Raw genomic sequence first — 18,212 nt, forward strand, 5'->3', positions numbered from 1 at the left:
GCAGTTCAGTCCCCTCTCCTGTCCAGGAGCCGCCTCCCCCGCCCCCCGCCCCCCGTGGGAGTTTCCATAGAAGTGGGAGCCCCCGAAAGCGCATCTCACTCCCTGTCGCTCTGCCCCCCAGAGACTGACCTGCAGCCTCTCCCCATGTGGGCAGAGCCCTCTGAGCCTCAGTGACCTGTGTCCCCTCTGCCTGGGGGAGCTGTTTGCACCCACACATTCCAGAGGGAGCCTCTCATGGGAACTCTGGGCCCCAGGGGGTGCGGGAGGGGCACTGTCACCACTGAGCACCTGGAGGGGCTCCCCACCATGTGCACTTACACCCACCTGCCTGCAGGGGGCGGGCTGGGTCATTCCTGCCCCCATTCCACAGGCGGGAGGTGGGGACTCAGAGAGACAGGGCCTGGCCCAGGGCTCCGGGTGCAAATGGTGCTCAGACCCAACCCTCATCTCTGACCTCAGAGGCCTGGGCCTCCACCTCCGCCTCCTGCTCACACTGTGGAGGCGGCACAGGTCCCTCCGCGGGAATGAGGGAAGCGCCGTGGGATGAGGGACACGGACACAGGAACCCAGGGCCTGGCAGGGACTCCCTCTGCAGGAACCTGGGGCGATTTTAGCACCAGAATCAATGGGGTTTGTGGGTCAGATCCCGTGAATGAAACAGGAAACACTGAGACCATCATGACATCAGTAGGACATGATGGATGGATGGAGGGATGGATGGATGGATGGATGAGTGAGTGAAAGGGTGAGGGAATGGAAGGAGAGGGAATGAGAGAGTGAATCAATGAATAGAAAGATGAATGAGTAAATGGATGGATGGATGGGTGCATGAATGGATGAACGAGTGATTAGATGGATGAAGGAGTGAATAGATGGATGAATGAATGAGAAAATGAATAATTGGGTGAATGGATGGATGAGTGAATGGGTGAGTGAGTGAATGATACCTGAGGACACGGCCTCCTTCCAGTGAGTGGTGTTGTTCAGAGGAGAAAATCAGTTGGTAAATGCAGGTGAGAAATGGAACGTGCTCACAGGCTGAGGTCTCTCCCCAAACTCGCTCAGCTCCACGAGCCTCACGTCTCAGGGTTTCTCCGGAAGTCTGACCCGGAACCGGACATTGACCTGCCCTCAAAGCATCTTGTCCGAGTTACTTTCAATGATAATAATAAATTAAATCATATAAATTCACTTCCCAGACTGTGAGTCATGTGATGCGCAGACATGACCACCGTCCCAGTCCCAGCCCAGGAGGAGGCTGAGGGCCGTCCTGCAGCCGAGCTCAGGGCCCGGGCGGCGGGTGGGGGCAGGAGCGCCCTGGGCCAGGGCCTCACACGCTGGGTCAGGAGGGGGAGGTCAGGCACCTCAGGAGCCCGGTGGGGAGACGCGGGTGGTCCTAAGCCCCCGGCACAGCAGGTGGTGTCCTCCTCAGCCAGGTACGGGCTGGCCTCCAGGAGGGGGTTCTGCAGCTCCCCTGACCCCGTAGCTGGTCCTTGGGGGCCTGGCTGAAAGGGCGAAGGCTACGCCCTCCACCTTCCCCCAGGGTAAGGGCTACATCCTCTGCTAGCCACACCCAGGAACGGGACATCGACTTGTGCCTGGCCAATCGGCAAAGCACAGTCCTTTCTCCTCCCTTACTCCAACCCCCCCCCCCTATATAACCGGTCTCGGGGAGGGGTTCTCTCTCTCTTGGCCACTTGGCTAGCCGATGTGTCGGTGGGTCTGGTGGATGGAGAGCTCAAGTTAACTTGAATACAGATTCTTATGCTTTTACATCGAATTGGCTCCCTGATGTGGTTTCTTGGGAATCTTGTAATCTGGGCACAACATTTGGGGGCTCGCCCGGGGTTCCCAAGACCATGTAGGGACTCCCCCAATTCGTAGAATCTGCATGGCCGCGGTAAGTGTCTGTGTATTGTGTTTGTCTGTTCTGTGTGCTTTATCTGTTCTGTGTGAGCTCACTTCTGAAATCTGTATCGCCCACATTGACCGTGGACGCACAAGGGGGTCAAAGGGCGGGAGGAGTCGGGGGATGCCTCGATCCTCCATCTGTATCTGTAGGGGTGTAATTTTGCTTCCGAAAAGGCGGAAGGTCTGTAAAAACCCCAATCTGAGACGAGGTGGGTAGTTCCCGCCGGTTTGGCGTAAGCCATCGTCTGTCTCTTCCATGGAAGTGGAAGGCTGTTCTTTGGGGCCCTGTTTGTCTGTCTGTGTTTTTGTTTAATGTGGACTTAGTGGACGGATGTTATGGGACGGGACGGACTCAGACTGCTCCTTTGGGTATTGTGATTGATCAGTTCAAGGAGATTGCGGGAGGCTTTAGAGCTCCCTCAGAAATTGGGAAGTTGTTAGGAATTGGATGGATTATTTAAACTCTGAATGAATGTCTGGTGAAAGTATGTGAGTTTTGTTAGGTCGGAGAGAGCCAGGATCAGATACATACAGACATGGGATGAGACAATGGACTCCCCCTGGAATTTCTCACAGATCTGGGATTTCTCACAAGTCAACGTGCCAGACACAGATACCTGCTTCTTCTCCCTGAATCCACATACTCCCCTGCAGCTGAAGCCTCCTCAACTGAATACCTCAGCTCATGTCCCCGCCCCTCACCTAACCCCTCACCCAACCGCAGTATAAAAAAAGCGCCCCCCTCCATGTTGGTGTGAATCCACGTGCCCTGTCTTTGGGGGTACGTGGGTCTCCCGGGGACGCAGAATAAACTTTCCTTTCCTTTCTTTTCTGATTCACTGGACTCTATTTCTTGCGCCGCCTCCTGAGCCACCTAACCTAACAAGTTTAAAGGCAGGGGATCACTGCGCCTCGGGCTGCAGGAAAGGAAAGATGCGCCTGGATGCGGAGGCTGAAGCCGGCGCGCGGCTGCCCAGGAGCCCGGCCGCGCCGCGAGCCCAGGCGGCTCGGCTGCGGCAGCGGCCCTGGGGGCTCGGCCTCCGGCCCGGTCGGTGGCGGGTGCTGGGAGAGACCCCGAGGCCATGGTTTTTCCCATTTGGGAGCTTCCTCGCCCTGCACGCAGCCAACGGTCGAAAGGGTTGGGGTCGCGGGCCCGTCGCAGCGATGGGGTCCCCTTCCCCGCCCCGGTCCTGCCGGGGTTGTGGCTCGCGCCGAGGCCGAGTCGTGCGCGGGGTCGAGACCCGCGGATGAGACGGGAGAGGCGGCGGCGGCGGCCTGCATTGGCCGGCGTTGGCCCCGGGCTTGTGGCGAGTGAGTGGAGCCAGGTGGAGCGCGGGGGGCGGGCCGGCGCGGCGCTCACGGGAGGCGGGAGCAGCGAGGCCCCAGTCGGCATCGGGTCGGGGGAAGGTCCCCCGCGGAGCCTGAGGGCCGGACACCCGGGAGGCCGGGGGCGGCGGCAGCTCTGGATGCGAGCTGGCCTCTTCCCATGGAGATCGCCCCAGCTAGCAATGTAAAAGTTTTAAAATGCATGTGGGATTTCTGTGCACGTGTAAAGGGAAAGTACAGAATAAAAACCCGAGACTGTTTTGGCCTTAAAAATGGCAGAGATGAACCTGACAAAGAAATGTTCGGATTGAATTGGGAAAAATTGTGTTATTATGATAACTAAATGCCTTTGCTTATTGGTACAGTCACCATTTTGGGCTCCAAGCCTTGGCAGCCGTGGCCGCATGGTTTGCTGCTCCCCTGGGGGCCGCCATCTTCAAACAGCAAAGGCCCCGCCCTCTGATTTACTCAGGGGTGGAGCTTTAAGGCGGAGTTTTATGGGGCTGCAAGCGTGCTTGCTTCGAGGATTTATTTTTAAACTAATCTCTTAAATCTAAAAAACCCTGCTTTCCTTAAACTAAGGACAATCAAAGGTTATGTCAAAGTCTTTAAGAGGGACTGATAGCAGTAATCTAATTTCTAAAGTACGATTATTTCAGGTAAAAACTGGTTTCTGTAAATTGATCTATCCTTATTGCTTAAATATGTATCCTTGTTGTTAAATTTGAATGTATTGTTAATCTGAGGAATGTTAATTATTTACATGTCACCTAAAAATTAAGGCTAAAAGTTTTAACTGGAAAGCATGGCTTTGGTGTAATGGAAGGAAAGGAATGTTAAATGAATAATAGACCAGTAAGCTGGAACTGGTCGCTGGTGATGGATTGTGAGAAGGGCTGGACACTGCCTAACTTCTCCTTCCTTGGTACCCCTAAAACATCAGAGGGTACTTCTGGCCTTGATTTTCTTGGTTTTGGATTTGTTTGTTTGTTTGTGATAAAAACCGTTTCTATCTAAATAAGACATAGGTCAAGAATCCTGTCCTGGGATGTGGGAAAGGCCCCCACATCTGTTCCTGTCAGGCCCCCATCAGGGGACTTGGATGATGTTCCTGTTATCTGCTCAAGAGCCCAAGGCTGTAAAAATACTTGTTCACTGAAGAGGTGTAAGTGTAAATGTTTATTTAATATTTATAAGCATCTCTGTTGTTTACTGGGAACTTTGATTTTCTATGTGATATTCTGTGCTGGGTTGGGATTTTGGAATTAATCAGATAAAGAAAGCTCTTTTGGCTGCTCCAGCCCTGGGCCTACCAGACATTACAAAACCCTTTCGCCTCTTTGTAGATGAGCGCAAAGGAGTGGCAAAAGGGGTTTTAACCCAGGCTTTAGGCCCCTGGAGTCGCCCAGTAGCATATTTGTCTAAAAAGCTGGATCCTGTAGCCGCCGGCTGGCCACCGTGCCTAAGAATCATTGCAGCAACCGCGCTCTTAGTCAAGGATGCTGACAAACTGACCCTAGGGCAGGAGATCTGGATCACAACCCCGCATGCCATTGAAGGGATCCTAAAACAGCCTCCTGATAGATGGATGAGCAATGCTCGCATGACCCACTATCAAAGCTTGCTGCTCAACCCCCCTAGAGTGCGGTTCCTTCCCAGTGCGGCCCTCAACCCTGCTACCCTGCTACCTGACCCTGACCTAGATGCCCCACTACATGACTGTGCGGGAATCCTGGAGCAGGTATAGAAGCAGCTTCGTGCGGAACGGGTGCAGGTACGCAGGTGCGGCGGTGGTTGCCAACACAAACACTGTGTGGGCGGAGGCTCTGCCCCCTGGGACATCAGCTCAGCGAGCAGAACTCATTGCACTCACCAAGGCACTGACACTGGGGGCTGGAAAGCGGCTTAACGTTTACACAGACAGCCGTTACATTGTGCTTATAGACCCCAGAGTTCAGGTCAGGTAGAAAGAATGAATAGAACTCTAAAAGAGACCCTTACCAAATTAACCATGGAGACTGGCGGGGACTGGGTGGCTCTCCTACCGCATGCCCTTTACCGGGTAAGGAACTCCCCTTACACCCTGGGCTTTACTCCCTATGAAATCATGTTTGGCAGGCCTTAAGAGGGCTCCAGAGGGCACACGAGGACATTTGGCCACGCCTTCGCGCCATCTATGAGACCAGCCCAATTCCAACTCCTCATCGACACAGACCAGGAGATTGGGTCTACGTCAAAAGGCCTCATCAAGAAACTCTTGAGCCACGTTGGAAGGGTCCCTACACTGTGGTGCTAACGACCCCCACTGCTAGACGGCGTTGCGACCTGGATCCATCACACTCACGTCCGGTCAGCGGACCCATCCACGGTCCAAAAAGACTTCATCACCAAATGGAGCGTCGAAAGAGATCAACGCAACCCACTGAAGCTCAAGCTACGGCGTGCTCCACCTGCCTGATGCTGGTGACATAACTCGCGATCACTCCTGTCGCCAGGAGCCCCCACAATAGACTTAGATGATGCCTGCATCTTCATGGACATGGCTCCAAAGAGACAAGGACAATTTATAGGATCACATGTTTAGTAGCAGAAGATGTGGCTGCCTGAAGCGGCCATGATGCCAATATTATGTTTCATTGTATTGATGTGTTATATTGACCTTTAGTTCTGTTGCAGGTTTGAATGTATGTTGGCTGTCCTGGAAGGAAACTATATGGGGTGAACCCCAAAAAGTAAAGGGTGCCTAGCTGCCAAGAGGGCAGGTGCCCACCTGGGCAGGGAACGGTGCCCATCAGGTTTTGGTCTCTGTTGAGAGACAGCTAACAGTTGGCAGCCTGTGTACTGCTTGCAGGCCTTTGTGACCATGCCCATGTCAGGGGTAGTCTGAAAAAAGCCTGTTTAGAGTAGAAGGTCTGAGGCATGGTTATGCATAGAAAGAAAGTTTAATGCCAACAATTAAAAGGAATTGGCAAGGAAAGTCAGAAAATCTTAGAGTAGAGCAGTATGTCTTTCTTCTTATGTAATTCCTCCGAAATTTGGCAATGCTAACATGGCAATACGTTTCTTTGCATAGATTCAATAAGACCGGTTCCTAATAGTGGTTTTATTAACGGAAAACTTTGACTGGAGTATCATGTTTTAAAGAGCCCTGTCTGAGCTCTAAAGACTTGAAGCCAGTAAAAATGCCACGAAGAAAGCCTGGTATCCTGCTTGGAAGCCCTGAAGATGGCTGGCGCTGGAGCGTCAGGCCCATGCCCTACCATCACTGGCGGTTGGTAAGAGTAGAAGGGGAGCAGTAGGGATGCCTCTGCGTTCCTGCGGAACCCCCACACACTCTGGACCGCAACGGGTAGGAGGGCTACTGAGATGGGCCTTAAAGCCTGAAGCGTGGGCTCAGGTGGAGTTGCTACAGGTGAGGGGTACACCTAACTCAGCAGATACTGCAGGCGGGCCTGATGGCAGCTGGGTGGCGTGGCTTCCTGGCCCTACGGGGCACATTAAGATTCAACCATGAGATTCCAGCAAAGGTAGTCAGTTACCATTCTTGTTGTGTTTATGCAAACATCAGGCCAAATTAAACACAGTAGATAAATTAATCTTAATTTGGCTTTTTGATAGCCATGGAGGAATTTTAAGAAGAAAAATCCTATTTCAATAGAAGTTGCTAAAGCTAAAATAGTTTCTTTCCCCTCCACCAGACCATTTGTTAAGGTATGTCCAATATGAGCCTCTAGCAACGGTGGAATGGAAAAGCAGTCCGTCTCATGATTGAGCCGGAAGTTCCAAGACAAAGGGGGGAATGAAAGGGCGAAGGCTACGCCCTCCACCTTCCCCCAGGGTAAGGGCTAGTCCTCTGCTAGCCACACCCAGGAACGGGACATCGACTTGTGCCTGGCCAATCGGCAAAGCACAGTCCTTTCTCCTCCCTTACTCCAACCCCCCCCCCCATATAACCGGTCTCGGGGAGGGGTTCTCTCTCTCTTGGCCACTTGGCTAGCCGATGTGTCGGTGGGTCTGGTGGATAGAGAGCTCAAGTTAACTTGAATACAGATTCTTATGCTTTTACATCGAATTGGCTCCCTGATGTGGTTTCTTGGGAATCTTGTAATCTGGGCACAACAGTACTGGGACGGTGTTCATGTCTGCACATCACATGACTCACAGTCTGGGAAGCGATATCCAACTGAAAATTTTGTGTCTTACATTTTTTATTATCATGTATACCAGTGACGGTGAACCTTTTGAGCTCGGTGTGTCAGCATTTTGAAAAACCCTAACTTAACCACTGGGTCTGTGTGTGGGTGGAGCGGGTCCCTGTGGGGTGGGGGCGCCTGGGGACTGTTGGGAGCTGCTGCCTCTGGCCATTGGGCTGGGCTGCGCTAAAGGTGACACTGGCCGGCAGCGCACACATCTCTCTGTGGAAACCACACCTTCCCGGCGGGAACGGAAGCGACTCTGTCGTGGTGGCCGCGGTCACAACCACACAGGGCGCCCGGCAGCTCCGGGACCTGCAGCCTCCACCAGCCTCTTGGACAGGCCGCTCCTCTGGCGGGCGAAGCAGGACCCCGGCTGCCACCTGTGGCACTGGCGCCGCTGCTCCCCAAGCGCCTACAGACCCGCTGGGCAGGGAGCCGGGCGGCTCCGCTTCATGGGACCCTGGGCAGGAGGGAGAGGGACCCTCCACCCCCTCCAGACCTACCCCTTCCCCCAACAAGGAGCGGGGACCCTCGTACCCACGGGGGTCGGGCACTGGTCCAGGCGCTGGGGCTGATGGTGACTCGGCTGCCCAACCTTGCACCCTCTGACCCGGGAGGAGGCCCTGTGCTGGCCGAGGGGGCTGGGCAGGTGGCCTTGGACCTGAAGGGGGGGGTGGAACCACATGGGGCCCCTGGGGCTCAGGCACAGGGAGTGGGAAGAGGGGAGCTGGGCTGTGAATCCCGCCCGTGGACATCAGGACCCGTCCCCACGCCCCGGCCCGGCCCAGCAGCCCTTGTCCGAGGAGCCTGCTGGTGGCCATGGAGGACGGAGCTGGGAGCCAGAGTGCGGTCAGCGGGGCCCAGTGTCCCTGGGAGGTCGGTGCTTTGAGGACTTCCCAGCGCCCAGGGCAGGGGATCGCATCACAGGCCTCTGAGGGCGGGCGGTCGTGGGGGCAACTCGGGGCGATTTGGCACCAACATGAGCGACAGCCAGAGCCCACGGCATAAAGTGAGACCGAGGAGGCCGCCCAGACCCACATGAACAGGGAGGGCGCCTCCTCCAGGGCAGAGAGGGAACTGCATGGCCCTGGGCCTCCCACCCCCACGGCTCAGGCGGGATCACCAGTGGGTGAGACTCACCAGAAACAGGGTCTGAGCTGCTCTCAGCGCAAACTGTTCCCCCAACAAAATGCTTTTTAGGTGACGCCTCAGTGTGTGCGACTCATTCTCAGATCACAGTCTCTCATCCGACCGCACACATCGCGGCAGAATTGATCAGCACAGAATGTATAGCTTTTCCTGCACAGCCACTGAGATGGTCCCCAAGCCTCTGCAGTGAGAGGAGACCTTAGGGTGAAATGCTCAGAGCTGCTGCGAGGGCTCTTCAGGATCTGGGAAGGGGCTGCGCGTAAAGGAATAACACCGGACGGGAAGATAAATATGGGGGGCATTTGGGGAGCCAGGCGGGGACTTAGCTCTCGGGACTAAGCTCCCGGAACCTGGGGGCCCAGGGCTTTTTATTCACTGGAAACACATTGGCCTTCAGGACAGCAGACATACACGTCAAAGGTAGGGCTTGGGCAGCAGTGAAAGGTTAGGGGAATGGCCTCTGGTATCCCGCCAGAAGGATATAAAATGTAGATTTCTAATTCTGCTGAATATAGAAACTCTTCTGAGGACTTCTCGCTTTTGTTATGACTCAGAGCAGAAGTCAAGGTCAAAGCCTCAGCCAGCCTGTGGCTTCAGAGTGTGACATCAGCCTTGGGAGGCAGGGTGAGGCCTCCTGTGTTGGTGGAGCTGTGGGTGACGGTGGCTACAGGGCTACCTGGATGCCAGGGCCCCACAGCGACCCACATGCCCCCCCGTACAGAGCGGAGGCCGCCGCCTCCAGGTCCGTCCCCACATGACCCTGGCGGTGCTGTCTGTTCCCTGCGCTGAGCTCACCTCCCGGCCCCCCTTCATTTCACAGGGGGCGTCTGTCTTTCTCTCTTAATTTTCTCTGTAAATCCCCACCCAAGGGTTTTCCCATGGGTTTAGGGGGTGTGGGAGGGAGAGGAGAGGGAACGAGAGGAAATAGGGGGGAGATACGCCTGGACGGGCCACCTCCTGCACGCACCGGCGGAGGTACGGATCCACCTGCACCCAGGTGGGTGCCCGGGATCAGGGTGACACTGAGCCACACCGGCCAGGGCTAGATATATTTTTGCATTGGATTCAGAGAGGAAAGAAGAGATAGAAACATCAGTGATGAGAGAGGCTCATGGACCGGCTGCCTCCGGCACGCCCCACACTGGGCATGTGCCCTGAGCGGGAATGGAACCGTGACCTCCTGGATCATCGGCCAACGCTCAGCCCCCGAGCCCCGCCGGCCGGCCGTGACCTGGTTTTAGGGGCAGATTCCCAAAGCGGGGCCTGCAGTGCCCTCTGTGCTGGAAGGCTGCTCGTCACCCCCTGGCTGCGCCCCAGCCCTGCCCTCTGGCGCCTGGACTCTGCCTGTGCCCTCAGTTCCCAGGTGGCCTCCGCGCGGCCCCGGTCTGGTCTCAGTGCTGCCAGGTCCTGACACCTGGTGGGTGCCCGGCTCCCGTGACCCAGGGCAGGTCCGGGCTGGGTGGCTCCATCGATGACACTGGCTGTTTCCCTCCAGCAGCCTCTCTTCCTGTCAAGCCTCCGGGGCCCGCAGCACCCAGGTGGGTGTCTCCCAGCACGGAGTTCCCAGGCGGGACTTCCTGGTGACACTCGGTGGCTGTGGCTGACTCACATGATCTCCCATCTGACCTGTTTCCCTGGAAGGCAGCCTGCTCCCCTTGGTTAGGCCCCCCTGGTTCCCCACCACCGGGTCCCGCTGGGCCGCGTGTGTCCATCTCGATGCCGACACTCCTTCCCAGAGCTTTCTCCTCTGAGTCTTTCCTTTTCTTTCTTTCTTCCTTTCTCTCTTTCTTTCTTTCTTTCTTTCTTTCTTTCTTTCTTTCTTTCTTTCTTCTTTCTTTCTTTCTTTTAAACATACTAGAGGCCCGGTGCACAAAAATTTGTGCACTCGGGGGGAGGGGAGGGTCCCTCAGCCCGGCCTGTGCCCTCTCGCAGTCTGGGGCCCCTCAGGGGATGACCACCTGCTGGCTTAGGCCCGCTCCCCAGGGGATTGGGCCTAAGATGGCAATCAGACATCCCTCTGGCAGCCCAGCAGCCCTCGGGGGATGTCCACTTGCCAGTGGGGAGCAGGCCTAAGCTGCAGTCGGACATCCTTAGCGCTGCTGAGGAGGCAGGAGAGGTTCCCACTACCACCGCTGTACTGGCAGCCATCAGCCTGACCACCAGAGGGCAGTTCCTGCATTGAGCATCTGCCCCCTGGTGGTCAGTGTGTGTCATAGTGACCAGTCATTCCCAGTCCTTCTGCTGTTAGGGTCAGTTTGCATATTACCCTTTTACTATATAGGATAGAGACCTGGTGCACGGGTGGGGGCCAGCTGGTTTGCCCTGAAGGGTGTCCCAGATCAGGGTGGGGGTCCTGCTTGGGTTCCTGACCAGCCTGGATGAGGGGATGATGGCTGTTTGCAGCTGGTCACACCCCCTTCATGGTGGGGGTCCCCACTGGAGTCCCTGGCCAGTCTGGGTGAGGGGCTGAGGGCTGTTTTCAGGCTGGCGGGTGACTGAAGCTCCCAACCTCTCCTTTTTTTCTTTTCTTTTTTTATTCTGGGATTTATTTACCTTCTATGGCTGTCACTGGAACTGAGAGCCGGCTTTAGCTCTGAGGCTCGGCTCCAGCTCTGAGACCTCGGCTGCTGAAGGCAGGTATCTGGGTTTGTTTGGCTTCTATAATTGAAACACTGTTGCAGCTCCAGCTCTGAGGCCCGGCTGGCTGAAAGCGGGTTTCTGGGGTTTGTTTAGCTTCTATAATTGCAACATTGTTTCTTAGAATGAAGCTCAGAGGCTGGCAGCGGCAGGTGGGGAACCTTGGCTTCCTCCATCACTGGAGCAAGCAAGCCTCCTGTTCGCTTCAGCTGCCTGGCTGCCGGCAGCCATCTTGGTTGGCAGTTAATTTGCATATCACCCTGATTAGCCAATGGGAAGTGTTCGGAGGTATGGTTAATTACCATTTTGTCTATTATTAGATAGGACTAGTGGCCCAGTGCACGAAATTGTGCACAGGGGGTGGAAGGGTGTCTCTCAGCCTGGCTTGTGCCTTCTCCAATCTGGGACCCCTTGGGGGATGTCCAATTGCCGGGGTAGGCCCATCCCATCAGGCCTAAACCGTCAATTGGACATCCCTCTCACAATCCAGGATCACTGGCTAACTGCTCACCTGACTGCCTGCCTGATTGCCCCTAACCACTCTGCCTGGTGGCCTGATCACCCCCAACTGCACCCCCTGCTGGCCTGATCACCCCCAGCTGCCCCCCTGCCAGCCTTCTTGCCCCCAACTGTCCCCCCCCTCTGGCCTGATGACCCCTAACTGCCCTCCCTGCCAGCCTGGGCATCCCAAACTGCTCCCCCTTGCAGGCCTGATTGCCCCCAACTGCCACCCCTGCCAGGCTGCTCAACCCCAACTGCCCCCCCTGCCAACCTGATTGCCCCCAATTGTCCCCCCTTGCAGGCCTGATTGCCCCCAACTACCCCCCCAGCCAGGCTGCTTGACCACAACTGCCTCCCCCGCCAGCCTGATTGCCCCCAATTGCACTCCCTGGCCTGCTTGCCCCCACCTGTCCCCCCTGCCAGCCTGCTCACCCCCAACTGCCTTTTCCTACTGGCCTGCTCGCCCCTAACGGCCTGTGCCTCGGCTCGCCACCATGGCTTTGCCTGGAAGGTCTCCGGTCTAATGAGCATACTACCCTTTTATTAGTGTAGATAGATAGATTTCAGAGAGGAAGGAAGAGGGAGAAGCAGCTTGTGACCATTCCGGCCAGAATTCCCCGAGGCCCACGACCATCATGGTCAATAACCACATCCTCATTCCCAGGCCTCACCCTCAGCCCTGTGGAGCTCAGCATCCCTCTTCCGGCGCCTCCCTGGCCACAAGCGCTCATTTAAACACATTGAGACTCGAGAGCCTGGCGTGCAAGGTCTGCTAGCATTAGGGAAACGGAGCGGGGGGGCGGGGGGGCGCAGAGGGGAGGGTGGGTGCTGAAGGGGCCAGGGGGACTGGAGGGAGGGGATGAGGAGCGCCCAGGCCCAGTCTCGGGGGGGGGGGGGGCGTGGGTGCAAACAGCTCCCCCAGGCAGAGGGGAAACAGGTCACTGAGGCTCAGAGGGCTCTGCCCGCGTGGGGAGAGGCTGCAGGTCAGCTCTCTGGGGTGCAGAGCGACAGGGAGTGAGATGCGCTTTGGGGGGCGCCCACTTCTACTGGAAACTCACGCCAGGGGTAGGGGGAGGCGGCTCCTGGACAGGGGAGGGGGTGGAACTGCTCTGCTGAGCTGGGCCCGGCCCGCCCTTGTGGTCCCTCCACTGGTCAGGGAGCCCTTCAGGCCTGTGTGAACCCTCCTGTGTGAGGATTGGCTGGCGCACGTGGGTGTGGGTCTTCCTGTATGAGGATTGGCTGTTGCAGGTGGGGGTGGGCCCTTTTGTCACTGTTGTGCTGGCCACATGGCAGGGCATAAACTGCACCAGGAGATCCCTTTGGATTCAGTTTCTCTTTGGGAGCAGCCACAGCAGCTGAAGTCTGAATGAGTCCGTCTGTCCTGCCGGCCGGAGTCGCTAGGCAGCGGTCAGGGAATGAGGGTCCCTGGGGTGGACATGCAGCCTCTGCCCAGCTGGGAGCCATCCCCCTGCAGCCCGAGGCCCGCGGCTGACGTCCTGAGGCTGGTGAGTCAGGGACGGGGTCACCCAGCAGCCAAGCTCGGTGGGGGAGCCGGCCCTGCCCACAGCTCTGGCCGCTGGGACTGGGCCCAGGCAGGAGACCACCCCCTCCAAGGACTCTCCTCTGTGGACCAGTGTCCCCCCCTACCCCACCCCCATTCAGGGCGAATCCTCCCCCACCGCCCGGACCGTCTGGGGGAGGAACTGGGTGTCTGTGTCGGGAGGGAGGCTTCCTGTGCGTTTCCATCAGCTCCAGAGCCCTCAGCTCCTAAGCCGGTGGTTACTACTCGGGAGTAGCTCTGACAGGCCTTCCCTTCCCCCTCCCCTTCTGCCCCCTCCCCCTCACCAGCCCTTTGCCTGTGACACTGTCCGGCCAGAGATCCCCCACCACCGCCAGAGCTGTTGCTGCCTTGACCCTGTGGTTCCCAGGACTCCGGGTGCAGCAAGGGAGCAGCGAGGCTGAGTTTGTGGGGTCAGAGCAGCCCTGGCCTCCCCAGGGGCGGGGCCGACTCTCCTGAGCCCAGGGGGTCAGAGGTCACACACAGGGAGGTCCCAAACCCAAGCTCTTAGGATCCTTAGTAGACAATCCTGTCCTGGGCCCCTGCAGGGCATGGCCCATTTCCCGGAGGGTCAGACTGAGGCCCAGGCAGCTGCTCTGCTCCAACGCCTCCCCATTTCCCTTAAGCCCTGAGCCTCCTCCTTCTGACAGCCCCGCCCTGCACACTGGGGAAGCCCTGGTGCAAAGAGGAGGAGTTCCCGATGGGGGCCATGTGCTGCCCCAAGTGCAGGCCAGGTGGGTGCAGCTCTGCAGGGCCCCTGGGGGCGCCGGGGGCGGGGCTGTGCTGAGGGCAGGCATCCCCCCTCCATGGATGGAGTCTCTTTGCTCCCAGGACCCCTTCATGGGAGGCCTGAAGGCCCTGGGCACAGAGGGCACCCCCAGCTTCCCCCCGCCCCCCAGACCCTCAGTGCACTGCTCAGGGCGGGGCTGGGGGTGGGCAGCCCATTTCAGGCCAGGAGAGGGGGTGCAGGCCTCTGTGTCCCAGGAGGCCCCCAACTTCCAGAAAGATCTCACTTCCTGCCAAGCAGGCTCACTGGCCTGGGGAACAGCCCAGGTGGGGTGACCCCTGGGGGGCTGTCCCGCCCTGAGTGTGTGTCCGCTTGGCTGCAGGCTACCGGGTGCAGGAGGCCTGCGGGGAGCTCTGGAGTATAGTGTGTGTGCCCTGCACCCGGGGCACCTACACTGCCCACCTCAATGCCCTGCACGAGTGTCTGCCCTGCCGCGTCTGTGACCCAGGTGAGACCAGGAGCTCAACGCCGGCTGTGCCGAGCCCCCAGCCCCCATCCCGGCCACACTGACTGCAGGCCCGCAGGCAGCCTGGGGACGGGCCTCCGTCACCCAGGGGGCTCTCTGCCCAGGACTCTTCAAGGAGCCTCATCCCATGGCCACACCTGCCTCTGCCCAGAGAGGGCCCGCGCCTCAGCCCCAGCACCTGTCACCCGCCTTCCAGGCTCAGCCACCCGATGCCCTGCAGGCACCCCCTTCTGTGGCACAGCCCGTGGGCCCCCGGGGCCAGGCCTCCTCCACCTGCAGTGCCGGCTCCCAGGACCCCACACCCTCCCCAGGGTCCTCCTCCGGCTGAGCACTGGCCCCTGGGTCTCTTCCCGGCCCAGGGCAGGCGGTTGAGCTGGGGCCCCCAGGAGGAAGGACAGGACCAAGATGGAGGCCACAATGCTTTGGGGTTCAGGGTGGGAGGTCTCAGCCGCCCCAAGAGGCCTGGCTTTCTGTGGAGAAGACCCTGCCCCCGCCCCTGCTGCTGCCGCCAGGTACCTCGGAACCCTCTTGGGACTGGCCTCTGTGTCCGGCAGCTCCCGGCCTCTGTTCCGGCTGAGCCTGGGCTGTGGTCGGCAGGGTCCAGGGGGAGCAGAGGGGGCTGCACCCCTGTCCCCGTGCCCTCCCCAGGCCCGCGGGCGCTGCCCAGCCCTCAGCGTGGTTTCCTCCCGGGACGGGGCGCTCCCCCAGCCCTGGCAGGCCTTGCTGCTGCTCTGAGCTCATTCTCTGGGTCCCAGGCCTGGGCCAGGTGACCAGATGGAACTGCACCACCCGGACCAACACCGTGTGCGGCTGCGGGCACGGCCACTTCTGTGAGCGACAGGACGGGGACGCCTGCGTCCAGTGCCGGCCCCACAGTGTCTGCCGCCCGGGCCAGAGGGTGTGGGAGACAGGTGAGTGCGGCTCCCCCTGAGGACACAGGCCCCGGACCCCGGCCTGAGGGGACCCCGAGGAGCCCTCTGCCCAACACTGTCGTTTCTCAGGCACCGAGTGGCAGGACACGCTGTGTGAAGACTGCAAGTCGGGCACCTTCTCTGCGGGGGGCACCCAGGCAGCCTGCACGCCCTGGACCAGGTAGGTGACCCGGGTCCCAGGAGGCGCTGCCAGTGTTCGCCTGGGAGATAAGGGCCCCCCCTTGGGGGAGACGGTGACCCCCCAGCCACCCCGCTGACCCTGTGGCTCCCACACCGCTGCCACCTCAGCCCAGGGCCCGGTCAGCACATCCCAGATGCGGGACTCAGGGCGCTGCGGCCAGAGACCCACCCCGTGTTCTGGGGTGTCCCCAGGTGTCAGGGCTGAGGGGTCCTGCCATTCGGAGTCAGGGGTGCACACACGAGGCTCCAGAGTGAGGAGTCCTCTCCCCTGGAAACGGGAACCCCAGTGCCCACGCCCCTCACTTCCAGCTGTGACCTGGCTGCTTAGTCTCTGGTGTGACTGCCACACGGAGGTTCTGGGTCCTGTGTGTCCACCCTCCACCATTCCCACCCCCATTTGTCACTCTGTCTCCATCCTCCCATCCCTCCTGTCCCCGTCCAGCCCCCCCCGCCCCCCCCCGGTCGGTCCCTCTGTCTGGGGCACTGGATTTCACAGTCCATTCGTGACACCAGCTCTGCCCTCACCCCTGGCATCTCCTTCGCTGTCCCTCTCGTGACCAGTGTCCCTGTCCCCTGGTTGTCCTGCCCCTTCCTCCCCTCCCTGCATCTCCCCGTGGCTGTGGGACAGGGAGAGTCAGACCTGAGTGCCCCCCAGAACCCCCCTCCCCGGGCCCACCCCTGGCAGCAGCCTTCCCCTCTGTACGCCAGGCTGTGCAGGGGACGCTCGGGGTCGGGGTGAGAGCCAGGGACCCAGGTGCCCCTGCCCGCTGCCCACGGGCCCCCTCCTCCCCCAGATGCAGTGGCCCACTCGCCTGGGAAGCAACGCCTGGGACCAGCAGCTCAGACGTGACATGCTCCCCCTGGGGCCCCGTCATCATCGTCGTCAGCGTCATCCTCGTCATCGTTGTCATTTCTGTGCCCCTTGTGCTCATGTCCATCAGGGACAGAACGTCACGTGGTAGCCGTAGCTCCTGGTTCCATCAGGGCTCAGGTCCCAGCTCTCTCATCCCAGACACCTCTCTGGCTCTGTCCCCCAAATAGAGAGGCGGCCTGGGGTGCCCGGGGGCGGGACTTCCTGTCTGAGGAGCCTGGTGCCCCCGGTGTCCACGCAGCACCAGGGCCCGAGCTCCCACCTGCCCTCAGCGGACGGAGGAGCACAGGGAGCCGAGAGCAGCGGGAGGCCCCGTCATGCCTCCCTCCCCTGTCCCTGCCCAGGGCGCTCTGCGTGTCGGAGCCCGAGGGGGGGGCCCTGAGCAGAGAGAGGACCCGTCAGCCTCCCCTCCGTCATGCACTCTGTGTGCCCTAGGCAGGGGGGTTTGGGAGCCCCTCTGCAGAGAGAGGCTCAGGGCTGTGGGCGAGGCCGCACCCTGTCCTCACCCAGCAGGTGCCAGGCCCAGGGCCCGGCTCTGAGGAGCGAGGGTGGGGGAGGGTCCCTCCTCCCGGCTCCTGGCAGCCGCTCCCCTGGGGGGGCTCAGCCCTCCCTGTGGACGGTCCACGGGGCTGAGGTGGGGCCGGGATGGCAGCAGGGGAGGTGGCAGGGTCCGGGTCCTTCCCCGTCTCCCGGCCCCAGGGACAGGCCGACCAGGAGCCCGTGCTTGGGTCTTGCTGCCTCTGAGCGGGTCGGTCTCTGGGAGGTTCCCCGTGAGCAGCAGGCCCCCTGGTCCCTGGCCGGGCAGCCCCTTCCTGACGGGGCGTCTCTGTTTTGCAGAACTTGCCCGAAGCATACCTTGGAGATTGCTGCTTGTCCGCACCCCGGTGGTGAGGCTGCTGGCTGGGGGGCGGGAGATGGCGGGGAGCAGGTCCCTGCGGGGCTGAGTCCTCCGTGGACGCTGTGCTACGTTGTGGATGGAGGCCCCGCTCCTGCCCTTGGGGGTGGCTGACCCCCAGCATCCTGGGCCAGGCGGGAGCGTCCCCTGGTCTTCACGCCGAGTGTCCCACGCAGGGGACAGGGGAGCCGGCAGAAAGGAACAAGAGTCGGGACCTGCAGGCCTCCCGGGTTCAGCCAGCCATCACCACGGAGTCCCTGGAGGAGACAGCATCCGTGTTCCCTCAGAGGGACCCGCCACCTGACACTTGGCTGTGGGATGCACAGCCTGAGCCATCTCCGCGAGGGTGCGGGCAGCGGCCAGGCCCCCAAAGACGACATACGTGGTCAGGGGAGCTGCAGTCCCCACCCCTGGAGGCCAGCCCACACCTGGCTGAGGAGGAGCCCACCTGCTGTGCCGGGGGCTGTGGTGTGGGGAGCCATCCATTGTCTTCATTATCAGTGGAGTGTAATCAAGGATCTCGGAACACGGTGAACCTGAAGCCCTGGCAGGGCCAGAGCTATGCACCAATTGTTTAGTGCAGACAGTGGGGGCTCAAGCAATTTCCTGACCAAATAGTCTCAGAGAAAATCTTTCTAATATTTCCTGACCTTTAATAGAGTCTGTCTGTTATCGCAATTACCTGCCTGACTAAGAGCTAGATTTGTATTCAAAACTGAAAAAAAGGTTGGCAAGGCCTGAGCACGAGTGGAAGTCCTTCCCCCTGGATTGGGCTTCCCGCCAGGCCCCCAATATTTCCAAAT

At 59.5% G+C, this 18,212-nt stretch overlaps 1 protein-coding gene across 1 annotated transcript; it reads left to right on the forward strand.

Moving 5' to 3' along the window:
* The first annotated feature begins 4,840 nt into the window (after window positions 1-4,840).
* On the forward strand, window positions 4,841-16,684 carry LOC139001528 (tumor necrosis factor receptor superfamily member 14-like). Its single transcript, XM_070403049.1, has 7 exons — window positions 4,841-4,978; window positions 12,385-12,487; window positions 13,905-14,012; window positions 14,388-14,513; window positions 15,287-15,442; window positions 15,533-15,623; window positions 16,438-16,684. Exons 1-7 carry the CDS (start codon window positions 4,841-4,843, stop codon window positions 16,682-16,684), a joined length of 969 nt encoding a protein of 322 aa, XP_070259150.1.
* The last annotated feature ends 1,528 nt before the right edge of the window (window positions 16,685-18,212 follow it).

Source organism: Myotis yumanensis, unplaced genomic scaffold (genome assembly GCF_028538775.1).
Source record: "Myotis yumanensis isolate MYYU_CA2020_CCGP unplaced genomic scaffold, mMyoYum1.0.hap1 SCAF_2, whole genome shotgun sequence".
NCBI lineage: Eukaryota > Metazoa > Chordata > Mammalia > Chiroptera > Vespertilionidae > Myotis > Myotis yumanensis.